The sequence below is a fragment of the Sinocyclocheilus rhinocerous genome, unplaced genomic scaffold (assembly GCF_001515625.1).
Source record: "Sinocyclocheilus rhinocerous isolate Xijiao unplaced genomic scaffold, SAMN03320098_v1.1 scaffold68, whole genome shotgun sequence".
Taxonomy (NCBI): Eukaryota; Metazoa; Chordata; class Actinopteri; order Cypriniformes; family Cyprinidae; genus Sinocyclocheilus; species Sinocyclocheilus rhinocerous.
The window spans coordinates 397,520-410,246 of record NW_015666487.1 but is presented as its reverse complement, the minus strand read 5'-3'; the positions used below and the strand labels follow the sequence as shown (position 1 = coordinate 410,246).

Below are 12,727 nucleotides of genomic sequence, written 5' to 3'. Positions count from 1 at the left end.
TTTTGGGTGAACTATCCCTTTAATGTTTTATTATTATTATTATTATTATTATTATTATATTTTTTTATAAAATGATTAAAAAAAAACTAAACTGTAAATAAGAAGCTAAAACTGCCAGCAGGTGGCGGTAAATGTCTTCATTCGATTCGTTCAAACGGCTGATTCATTCAGGAATGAAGTAAACGTCTCTCTCTATGCATGAAATATCAACTTCTTATTTACTGAACTGTTGTATAAAATCACATTTAAACTCAGTGATATTCGGGACAAACAGCACTCGTGTGATATTGTTGTCACTGCTCGTGTGATATTGCTTATCATGTGATATAAATACGAGACAAAAACACATACAGTGGCATTTTTTGCCCCAATATCATTCATTTTAGGGCATAAGTACATTTATGAAGTTGTTGCCCTGTATCATATTTGTCAACACAGTCAACTGTATGAAATGTAAGATGACGTACAGGTCTGGGGGCGGGACCAGTGCGTTAACTGCGTTAAAATATTTAAATCACGTTATTTTTTCATAACTAATTAATTAAGTTAACGCGTTAAGCTGACAGCCCTAATATATATATATATATATATATATATATATATATATATGACAAAAAAAACAACAAAAATACTAAAACTTTAACAAAAATTAAAGTAAAAACAGAAAATATAAAAATAAAATCTAATGAAATAAAATAAAAATACAAACAAAAACTATAAAAAACTAATAGTATATAGAGAACACCATAGCAATCGCATAGCAATGTGCTAAAAACTCATTAGCAATAACCTAGCAACGCACTTTGGATTCCACCTATGGAGATTTTTAAGGGAAGCACCACTCATGTTTTTTTCAGGAAATGTACAAATCTAGTTGTATTGTCGCTTCACAATTATTGTGTAAAAAAAACTATTAAAAAGTCATGAAATTACATTAGTTGTAAGCAGTGAAAATGTAAAACGGAACAACTTAAAAAATAAATAAATAAATAAAATCAACCATAAAGTATTAAAAATGTAAGACACTTCAATTTATCAATAACTTTATACTAGTTTCTTAAAAACTCTTGTTTTCTAAAAAACAATGTTAAAGCACAAATCATGTAAACTTTCATCAAGAGAGCCCAATGTAAAACAACATAGATCAATGCAATCCATGTTGAATTAGTCTATACAGCAGATAAACGTGACTGAGTTTAGCGTAACAGGATGATTGTAGGGGACAGCTGCTGCTGGAAGGTATTAGAGCATATATCTGTAAGCCAGATCTGTCTTGTTTGGGATCCATCTGTAGCAAATTCATTGGAGCTCTCAGGAGGATAGCGTGCCACAGACTGTACTGCGGATCTAAAAATGCCAAGGCCTGCAGGCTGCCCGTCCTCTCGCCTGTTGTTTCCAGAGGTCACTACGGCATGACAGCGTGTTAAAGGAGGACGGGCTCTGTCTGAGAGATTTAGGCCAAAGTCGATGGGTCGCGTGATGCCTACGAGCCATTTTAGGTAGGCGTGGCTGACTCTTTAACTTTTATAAAGAATATCTCTTTGGATTTGAGACTTTAGTCTTTGCAACTTTACAGATCTTCTTTATGCACCAAGAGCTTGTAACACTTCAAAGAGAAAGGAAAAATTGAAATCGCATCATATGACCCCTTTAACGTCTTCATATGAGAATTCAAATGAGGTGGCAAACCAGCTACAACAGGTCTAGGTTGACTGCAAAACAAAGGAATCCTCAAAGGGAGTCAGGACTTCCCCCTTTTAGTGAGTCGCCGTGGTGGCTTTGCCGGAATGTCTCACGGCAACGCAGTCATCCCATAAATCACTGACACCTCATACACCGTACCAGCCACAGTAATTACCACTTCCCCATCAAAACAATGAAACCGTTCACCTGATGAAGACCAGGGGAAGTTCACTAGCAAGGGGATCCTACAAGCTTCCCCCGAGTTTCCCTGACTCCTAAACAAAATACTGGCAAGGTTGAGCTCACCCATGAAGTTCCTAATCGTCTCTTATAAAAGCCCCAGCCCACCCTGATTCTGGGCAGTGGGCTTTTATAGATAACACCTATTGCAGAGGTTGTTATATGAGGCGTACATGCGGGTGGTTCTACGTCTTTGATCTCCGCTATGCATGCTTTGTTATACCTCCAATGAAAGAATTCATTATTTGTACGATCGCTCCTTCATCTTTATATACGTTTCCCATGCGGCCCTTTATGGCCATTATTTCACTAATGTAGTAAATGGACACACATGCACTTCAGGCCGCCCAATTACACACCTTGAATGCATTAGGGAAATGTTTTGTGTTGTGTTCACGGAGGCAACCGGCTGTGTAAAGGTTACCTGTGCTTTCTAACATGATTCGAAGAGGCTCTACTCTCTCAGTTTAATTTAAAAGTTCAGCATGTAATAAATTCTTTGCTCGCCGAAGTCAATAAACAATGAAATTGTTCACGTTTAGGAGTGCAAGGGAGAAAAACACCGCAGTAAAAATAGCGCAAGTTTTTTTTGCACCTGGTGGAAGTGTTTAACATATTTTTTTACATTTTATGATCGTGAACAGGTCATTGGTTCCCCCTTTCCTTGATATTCCACTATTTTCAAGGCCAATTAACAATGAAATATCATAAAACTACTCTTAAATTGGTGTGGTATTTTGCTCAAATAATTATTCATCATAAATAATAGCAATATCTAAATAATAGTAATTGTTGGAAGTCCACAAAGCTGTAAAAAAAAATCAATGTTACACTTTCATAATTTCAGTTCAAATCCAGTACCTTTGTTTGGGGTATATTTTTGGGTGCTAGGTTATTAAGGTGTGGCCAAATGTCTTGTTTCATAGGTATAATCCATTCATTTCAATAGAAATCCAATGGATTGGGAACTTTTCATGAGGACAAAAGGTTTTCCCAAACAGATTTCGCAGTCGGGTTCAGTTGGTCATGCAAATTCTCTGCGATGATCAACAGAAAACTGCTTGGTTTGAAAGTGACCTCTGTGTGAACTGTGATTCATACGTCACTACACTATTGACAACAGATGATTTTTGCCCATGAAATTTTGCTGATGTGTCCACACCCTTATGGGTGGTTGCTAGGTGGTTTCTTAATAGAACTAAAGTCAAAATAGCCCAGCCGAATTCTCTATGATCTGACATTCCGTTTCAATGGGAGTCTGAGACATATTTTTACTCATTTGATTACTCATTTTATCCTATACATGATTTAATGTACCAGTCACATCTATAGCACAAATGGTGTGGGATGAGTTGCATACTAAAAACCTATGGTTAGATGTTTGCTCAGCGGCACCCTGAATTCAGACCTCTCATGACACATTAGTAAGTCCCCCCACTCATCTCCCACCAGGTCATGTCCACCGATACACTCCTCTAGCTCTCAAGCCACAAAGAACTGGAATAATCTGGTTCTAACTGCTAGAGCATACACACAGGTGGATATCTGAGGCTGATATAAGCTGGTGCCCATTGCCACAGTCCCAACTAACCTATCAGCCTCTGAGGCATATTAACAACCAGGTTATGGGGCAGAGAGTGTGAAATAATTAATAAAAGAGAAAGAGAAACACCAGAGACGTTAAGCAAATGCTACCCAAGGAGCCGAATGCGAAACAGAAGGAGATCAGGTTCTGTACGATCATGTGACTGACAGAACACGAGAGGTGATCTTGACGTTGGTCTTGGTTGTGTAACTGTTGAGGTTCTCAATGCGATACAGATCCACAGATGCTCTAGTGCATTATAATTTCATTGTATCACTATTCAGATTGCAAAGTCCTGGGTGTCTGTGCATCTGCCTGAGAGCATATAGTCATTAGCAATTTTTCATAAATCCACAAATGGCATTCATCAATCTAGTTCTAGGTGAAGCATGTAAAGTCTGCACAAGTTTTCCTTTTTGAGGACACTCTGCCTGCCTGCCATTGGTCAGCCAAACAGGTAGCCACACCTTAAAATAACACCATTGGTTGCATTGTTGTTGCTGTGCTGTGCTGGTCGGGATTCTCAAACAAACAGAGCAATGTTTTGTTGAAACCACCAGAGTGTTTACAATTTTCTGGGAAAATCAACCTACGAATGATTTACTTACAGATACGCTGGGATAGGAAAATGTATTTTAACATAAAAAAAATGCACATCACCTTTAATGAACTTATTTGGTTGGATAACTTTAATGTCAATTTGAATTTGCATTAGCACTTAAATGCTATTCACACTATGTCCAAATTTTTATCTCTACAAACTTCACACCTTCTGAAAATACATACTTTGGCAATATAATTTATTTTTTTAAAATTGGAGTTTAAGTTGATTTTTAATTGTTTGGACTGGTCAACTTAATCTAGGTATTTTGATGACACATTCAATAAACATTTTGACGAAAAATGATAAAAATGTGAAAAAAGACGAAAAAAAAAAATTTACAAAAAAAGAGTCAGACTTATCAGACTATTTTGTTCTGGAGCTTTTAAGAGGACATGGTGACGGAAAATAAAAAATATGAGATGGGAGAAACAATTGTATTTTAGTGCTATAGTGTTCTCTTACAAAAATATTGTGTTCCCCTGAGAAACCCACAAAAGCAATGAAATATAGGTCTTCCTCCCATCTCATATTATTTCCATCACAAAAAAATTGTAAGCAAACACAAACCATTGAAATATATCTGTAAAAATACAAAAACATAACTCACCCTGTCCATTTGAGTAGTAGATCCACCTCTCCTTGGTCTGAGCTGGAGAGCTGGGCTTCTTGTGGATGGCTTTCTCCATGATGCTGCTGGGATCCTGTCTGGGACCCTTCTTCAGCACTCGCGAACTGCGCTTTACGCTGCACACCACGATCACTACCAGCACCAGTAGAAGCAGCAGGACTATCATCCAAGGCAGGTGCTCATTGATGTCAAAGTGCTTGTGCGTGCTAGGCCTCGGTGCACCCCTGCGGATGGGCCGGTAGCCCAAACCTTGGGCCTTGCCCTCAGCCAGAGTCTCCATGGCCTGTTGATTGGCAAGCTGGGGGTCTCGTGATAAGGAAAACTTGTTTTGCAGTTTAGGGAGGTCCTGAGTTGCAGCGATTAAGATTCCGCCATCCTCATCACTAGCCTTGGAGGAAGCTGTGGTTGTGGGAATGTCTTCTTCAGAGTCGAGGGCCGTGTCTGTGCTACTGAGGACTGGCCCAGCTTCATCCTGAATCTCTGTAGCTGGTAAAACTGCAGTACTTGCTGTGTGCAGAGTAGACCATATAATTGCAGACAAAAACAGAGACAGAGAGAGAGAGAGAGAATTAAATACAGTCCTAAAGATGAGCTTAACCTAGACAACAAAACAGAAGGGAGAGCATCTAAAACTTTAATCCAGCATCAAGCTGGCATGTGTAGATAGCAAAGTGGAGCTGTGCTGCTCAGCCAACATAATCTCACATGGATTTCCCATCTTAACTGCTCAGATTTGACCCAAAAACGGAAGTCAATGCAAACTGAGGAATCAGAAAAAGTTTTGTTCTGAAAATAAGAGATAAGGACTAATACTACTGGCAATACTATGGCTGCTTTGGTGAAACACTTAAAAAAAAAAAAAAAAACTATTTTGCATATTTTTACATATACACTAATGTTCAAGAGTTTGGGATCAGTAAGTGCTTTTTTTTTCTTTAAGAAATGAACACTTTTATTTAGCAAAGATTTGTTAAATTAATCAAAACTGACAATAAAAACATTTATAATGTTACAAAAGTTTACGTCTATTTCAAATAAATGAGGTTCTTTTGAACTCTATTCATCAAAGGCTTCTGAAAAAAATGTATCACAGTTTCCACAAAAATATGAAAAAGCACAACTGGTTTCAACATTGATAATAATAAGTAATAAATAATAATGATAATACATTTTTCTTGAGCACCAAATCAGCATTTTAGAATGATTTCTGAAGGGTCATATGACACTGAAGACTGGAGTATTAAAATAGTTAAAAAATTAAATATATTAAAATAAAATTAAATATATTAAAATAGTTTAAAAATAAAACAGTTCTTTTACAATATTTATTTTTTATTATTGTATTTTTGATCAAAAATATTTATGCAGTCTTGTTGAGCACAAGAGTTTTCTCTGAAAAACATTTAAATTATCTTACCAAGCATTAAAACTCTTGATAGGTAGTGTATGTGCGAATTAAAAGGTGTTAAATAATTTTCATGAATTTATATTAGTATTATTTTTATTATTATTAATAACATAATTATTATTATTATTATTTAGACAATAAGCTAGAAATAAGTGCCTAGCAGGCACTAAGCAGGGAATTTTAAAAGCTATAGCTCATAAACAGCTACATCCGTACAGGCTAAAAAAAAAGAGTCCTCTAAAGAGCATACAAAACATCACATACAACCACTGCTTTATTTAAACACCAAATTAGGGAAGTTGATGAAGGGGTTGAGCAATCAAGTTGAAAAGAGGGAGCTGTTAGTAACAGAACCAGTGGAGGAATGCACTTGTACAACAAACCAGGCGAATATAACACTACCAAGTATAGAAAACTAGACACACTCTATTCAGTGAGGAATAGCTCTTCACTGAGCTTTTTCCACTCTCACCTCTATATGCTGACTCAGTGCTGGAAACCATGGAAACGAAGGCCTCTCCAAGTAGGCCATAGACCGAACTGGCTGGAGTTGGCCCACACACACTATCTGTCTTTTCTGTGCCTTTGATCAGCAGCGTTAAGCCCAGAGACGAGCAATCTGTGTGAGATCGGCACCTCAGAGCATCTGATGCCACGTCGGTGAAGGTGCCATGCTGACATGACCGGCAGCGCACATCCTCTGTCTCACTCCCTCGCTTTCGGACGCCCCACCCCGGTGGACATAATGAGTACCGCTGACACTTTCCACCCTGGGAGAAGCTGCCTGGCGGACACACGCACAACCGGTCGGTGGTGGACGTACAGGGAGTTTTCTCGACAAATGGGGCTTGGCAGCGTCTCTGACAACGGTGGCACTGCTGAGCACCGTTCTCGCCCCGGGTGAAGGTGTCATCTGGGCAGGGGCTGCATTCCCGTACACTGCCCTCTGTGCAGTGGGAGGACACGTAGGTGCCCGCCGGACACTTGTCGCACACCAGCTTGTTTCCAGTGGCGGGGTCGATGTGGTGGTAGTGTCGAGGAGACAAGGGCTTCTCTGTGGTCGGGCTGGGGGTCAGTGTGTGGGTTAAGACGTCACTGACCGCAGTGAACAGCAGCTAACAGCAATGAAAGAACAACAAAAGACTGTTATGCAATGACAATACAAACAATCAAAACACACAATAAAAGTCTATTTAGCATGAATGACCACTGCATCATCGGTTTGTATTGTGAGAAGAGTCAACAATATAACTATAAAGAAAACCACTGGTGCTACAAAGGAATCAAGTTCTTTCATTTGTTTGACGGCTACATACTCATGTCTTTTTTTGAATTTGTCTTTTTTTTTTGTCTGTAAAAGAATGTTATTATTATTACAATTGTTTCAATGTGTGTATTTACTGTTAACCAATAAATATTCATTAATAACACAACAGTATGCTGTACAAAAATATTGCCCATTGGGCTTAAAAAATGTCATTGATTATATTGAAAAAGAGAAAAACAGAATATCACAACAGCCATTAGCATTACGTTTAGGTAATGAGCAATATCTCAAAGAGCATATTGATGTCATAATATGGAGCAGATGACCTCAAGAACTTTATATTGTGACATCAGTGGCATCGGATTAACAAGCATGTTCTCTTCAGCCAGCTATGCAAGCAGAAACGTAAGCAACTCATAATTCCTCTCTAAAACACTAAAGTCGTGTAACGTTTACACAGTCTGCAACAAATCACCCATGCAAAAACACTTTACAGACCAACAACAGGGAACCCTGGAATGCGTTGACAGCACTCCCACAGCCCGGTGACCTTCAGAATAACTTTTAATGACAAGAAGCCTGTAAACACAGCCGCTCTAAAGTTACTACAGCTTGAGCATGCCCCATTGAAAGCCAAATTCCGATCATAACGGTCCCCCTCTTTCCTCTGGCGCATCCAGCAAAGCCGACTGCACAGCATGTTAACTGCACCTAATATTCTTTATGATGCTAGCCCACATTTTAATTAGGCATCTAAATGGGGCTTTGGCCACGACAGGCATCTTGGGCTCGGTACAAAAGTCGTCACCAAAAAATATGATGCTGGAAAGCGCGGCACACATGGGCCTCGCTGCATCATCAGTTTCTAAACACAAAGTTCTATTAACTGCTGATCATGAATCCCCTGGAGTTTTATTACATTTCCTCAACAACAGACCGCACAGAAGACTAGTATAAAAGCGCAGGAGACTAATTTCCTTGCTAATACGGGGAGGGCTGAATCAATACAAACATGACATTAATATTCTCCAGCCAACACATACTGCCATCGCTGGGAACCGCGGGACGATGCCAGAGCGCTTGGGCTCGGATGCACGTGTTGCTCTTCGTGTGGTGATGGGGATTGTTTCAGGAGGACAGACTGAACATGAATAGCGATTAGACAAAGTTGTGCTTTCCCAGCGGCCTTAGCTCTAGAAGAGGGCCAGCAGTGAGCTAACAGACGAGGATTTGAAGTAGGGCAGCGAGGGGGACAACTTCACTGATGACAGGACAATGTCTGTATGCTTAGTGTGCTTCTAAAGCGACGAATGTGTACACTGTTGTCTCACAAGTCGGTTTTTCTTTCAAATGGTTCTGGAAAGAGGAACTGGCAACCCAAGATAAGCGAAACTATTTTTCACGCACTCTTGCTTTCGATAACCACAAGAAGGGACGTGATGTACAAAACACTAAGACATGTTACAACTCCACCTTCTCATCCCACCCTAAACAGCGTCTGAGTTAAAAGGGCACATGTACGAAACCTAATTTGGACATTTTTATGGAAGCTTATATAAATATGACTTCTTATGTGAGAGTGTATTCGCATTCTTGCCATCCATGTCTGTGTAATGTCTCAGCATTCGGAAATATGTAGTTCTGGCACCAATTCAAAACGAACCCTTTTCATAGCTGTGACTTTCAAAGTGCCATTTTCATAGAAACTCATATGATACACAAAAGAATTCATAAATATTTATTCTAAATGTTAAACAGACATATTATTTACCTGTAAGGCCATGAGAAACAACAAACAAGCAAAAAAAGCTTCTTAAACTCAATTAAGACTAAGATTTTATCTTCTGTTGATCAGAAAATAGCTAGAAAACAGATATTAACAATGAAGCCTACAACATTTGATACATTAATTTCTAAGGCCTCTATTATTAATATGATTAAACTTTGCTGAAAAAAAGTGTTATACACAATCTGCTACATGCTTTCTGTCATCTGTTTTTTTTTATCAAGTTAATGGCCTTTTAGAATAGTTCTAAAAGTGTCCTCTTCAGGTTGTGGTACACAATTTTTCCCTCTGCGATCTTTACAGATTTTTATTAAGTGAACATAATAACTTTGTTAATAATATTTCATGATGAACATGGATTTACTGTAATGTTTACTTGATTATCCATACTTTTTTTTTTTTTTGGAAAATCATGTTAAAATTTAAGTGTCAAACATGATAAAAGAGGCTTTATTGCACTGTTTTGCCCTATACATAATAAAAAAAAAATAGCGCTTTGATAATAAAATTATGCATTAAAATATCAAATATATTTAGAGATATAGACAACTGATATTTACATGCATTTTATGCAAGTATTCTGTTATACTGTTATAAGCTATCAGAACCTCATACTTTTGGCCATGTAAATATCAATTACTACACCACATTTGGCAATTTTGCTCAGTTTGGTGCTTCTAAATAAAACTGAGATGTTTTTTTACACTATGTATCTGTATTTCACTATATCATACTATATGAGCCATAAAGTCTCATGTATTAAATATTATTAATTATATATATATATATTATTTTTTTTTGTCTAAAAGTTCAACAAACTAAAATTTTCAATTAACAATAGATTTATCTGAATATATATTAAGCGGGATATTTAAAACCATAATTTACACTTTGCAAGGCTTGATTGTTGACTGAGCTGCTCTTATGAGCCATGATGTTTTGTAATGACTCAAGGGGTTTCCTGACTAACCCTTGAGTAAATGGACTTGGCTTTTCGCTGATACATGAGCTTGCAATCTGTGCATGCAGAATTACATAACTTCACATTTATTTACACTTAGTGAGTAATCAATGATGTAACTAAATATTGAACATATGTGGGGAGACCAAATGTAAAAGTGTCAAAGAACAACCCCCTAATCTGGGGTGTGTCTCAGTGAATTTGCCTATGAACTTCAGGATAGATTTGTGAACGTTTGTTGTCCTCAAGACAAACATAGCATGCAAATCTACAAGAACAGACACGGGGACAGATGTGATATCATCAGGACTCATGTGCCAGACTCTGCTAGACAAACAGGGCACCTGTTACTCCTCTGATACATCATAACTGAAGACTGCAAAGCAAGAACAAACACTCCCTGTCTGGAGGCATTCATGCCCATTTAATAATCGACAACAGCCAACGAGTCTGTAGGCGGCATGAATGAGCGAGGAATATTCCTGCAAATGTCAGGCCACCTGCCAAACACATTGCATCATTTGCGTCTATGCCAATAAATACATTTTTCAAGGGTGCATGGATGATTTAAACCGCTAAACCTTCTGGCGTTGTGAGACTAACAATGCATATTAGCCTGCATGGGTATCAAACAACTGAATCCAATTTTTGAAAACTGAGCAGCAACAGTAAGCTGTGTGCATTATGGGATTTAAAGGTCCCCTGATAAAGGCCTGCTAATGGATGAGCCAGTCTAAAGAGAGATACCAAATTAACCTCAGCTGACTTCCTATTGCATGAGGATATTAAGTAATGTAAATCTTTACAACACAATAGGCATATTAAATCATGTCAACATGGCATTGTCTATGAAACAATAACATATGTCATGCACATGTCTTTAGAATGAAAACGTATAGAAAATATCAAGCCAATGACATCAAAACCATGACTATAGGCATAGTAAGTCATACGAATCACTTTGATTTAATGAAAAAATATCAATGGTTAATATCTTCAAAACAAAAACAACATAGGATCATTAAGTGAATGTTTTTTAAATTTTAACAAGGCAGCAGTTTTAAGTAAAACAAATGTCTGTACACTAATAAGTAGGAATATTATTAAAACATAACAACTACAACAATGTGAAATAATGTATACTCAAGAGGAAAACAAATATACTTCCCATTTTAATACATCTTAAAATAGGTCAGGTAGTGTCCCTAATTTAACCTTTAACAATTCCACGTTTGATAGAATTGTTATTCAGCGTTATTATTATTAAATATCGACTAATGTAGGATAATATGTGAAATTAGTACCACAAACAATAGCCAACAATAATACTCTTAAGATTGTGTTTATCCATTTAAGCTGTGACATAAGCCTAGGTGTGCCACCTTAACTATTAATTCGTTTAAAAGGAAAATAATTCCTTTATTATCCTGTCCTCATCTTTTGTTTGGGCTCCACCCTCACTACAGTAGTAGACACTAAGAGCGACACCAGGTACCTCTACTGTCCCTTTAAATCCAACAAAAGCCAGAATATTCGAGAGGACAAGAGAAGCATAATGCGTAAATAAATGTATCCTCCACTTACCATTATCAGCGAACAAGTCATAGACATTTTCCCAGGCATTGTCCCAGTGGAATCACTCTTGTTTAAATATGCCCAGGTCCACATCTGTTACTTTTCGGCTTCATAGGTGGAGCATCAGCATCTCCGCATCAACAGGACACCCACATTGTTGTGAGGTATTGTCCCTTTGCTGGCTTATTCCCTCAGTGTACAAATTCCGTCCACTGACGCCTTTTTATAGTCTGTGCCCCGGCGTGCACGGGTTTCAAGTAGTAGGGGATAAGCGCTTCGTTTTGGAAGAAGAACGCTATAATTCCCATAGCGATGATGGATGGATCTGTGGACTGAAGTCTGGCTGCCGTTTGTCCAGGTTACGGATTCCCTGTGCCGCAAAGACGGGCTGCGGATGATGGGCGGGTACTGGCGACACACGTCACGACCGAAACTCGCCACTGGCTGCTTGTCTGCGCCGCACGCCGTATCGCTGGCCTGATACGAGCCGGTTTCCGGGAGGATACTGGGGGAGTCGTGGTGTAAGTGGAGTCTACCCTACAGGGCGTTAGACTGACAAATAGTATGACTAAGGTGTTGCACAGGTGTACCGTACGCACACACAAAGTAATAAAGTTAATTATTATCATTGTGGCACACATTGTGTAAATTCTTACAGTAAATTGGACAATGTGACTTCATTTTAACCTTGCAACGTATATAAAGTTAAATATAAAAGGCCTGTATAAAATGTGTAAAAACATATATAACATGCTGAATAAAAAAATACTGTTTATTTTAAATTTTATAATTTACATATTAAAATAATATGTGAATATGAATATATGTACAAATAGTATATATACACACACTGCCATTCAAAAGTTTGGGATCAGTAAGATTTTTAATGTTTTTTTAACAGTATTATTGTGAAATATTATTGCAATTTCTAATATTGGTTTCCTATTTGAATGTACTTAAAAAAAAATTTAATTTTATGTGACGCAGCAC

General features: G+C 37.9%; 1 protein-coding gene across 1 annotated transcript in view; it reads right to left on the bottom strand.

Annotated features, from left to right (window-relative positions):
* Positions 1-12,239, bottom strand: part of LOC107732417 (tumor necrosis factor receptor superfamily member 21-like) — a 25,325-nt gene extending 13,086 nt beyond the window's left edge. Inside the window, exons 1-3 of the mRNA XM_016543747.1 lie at positions 11,747-12,239; positions 6,621-7,263; positions 4,720-5,247 (exon numbers count right to left, since the gene is read on the bottom strand). Of these exons, the coding sequence (XP_016399233.1) occupies positions 4,720-5,247; positions 6,621-7,263; positions 11,747-11,830 (1,255 nt within the window). The 5' untranslated portion in view covers positions 11,831-12,239. The remainder of the gene's footprint in view (positions 1-4,719; positions 5,248-6,620; positions 7,264-11,746) is intronic.
* Between the last annotated feature and the right edge of the window lie 488 nt (positions 12,240-12,727).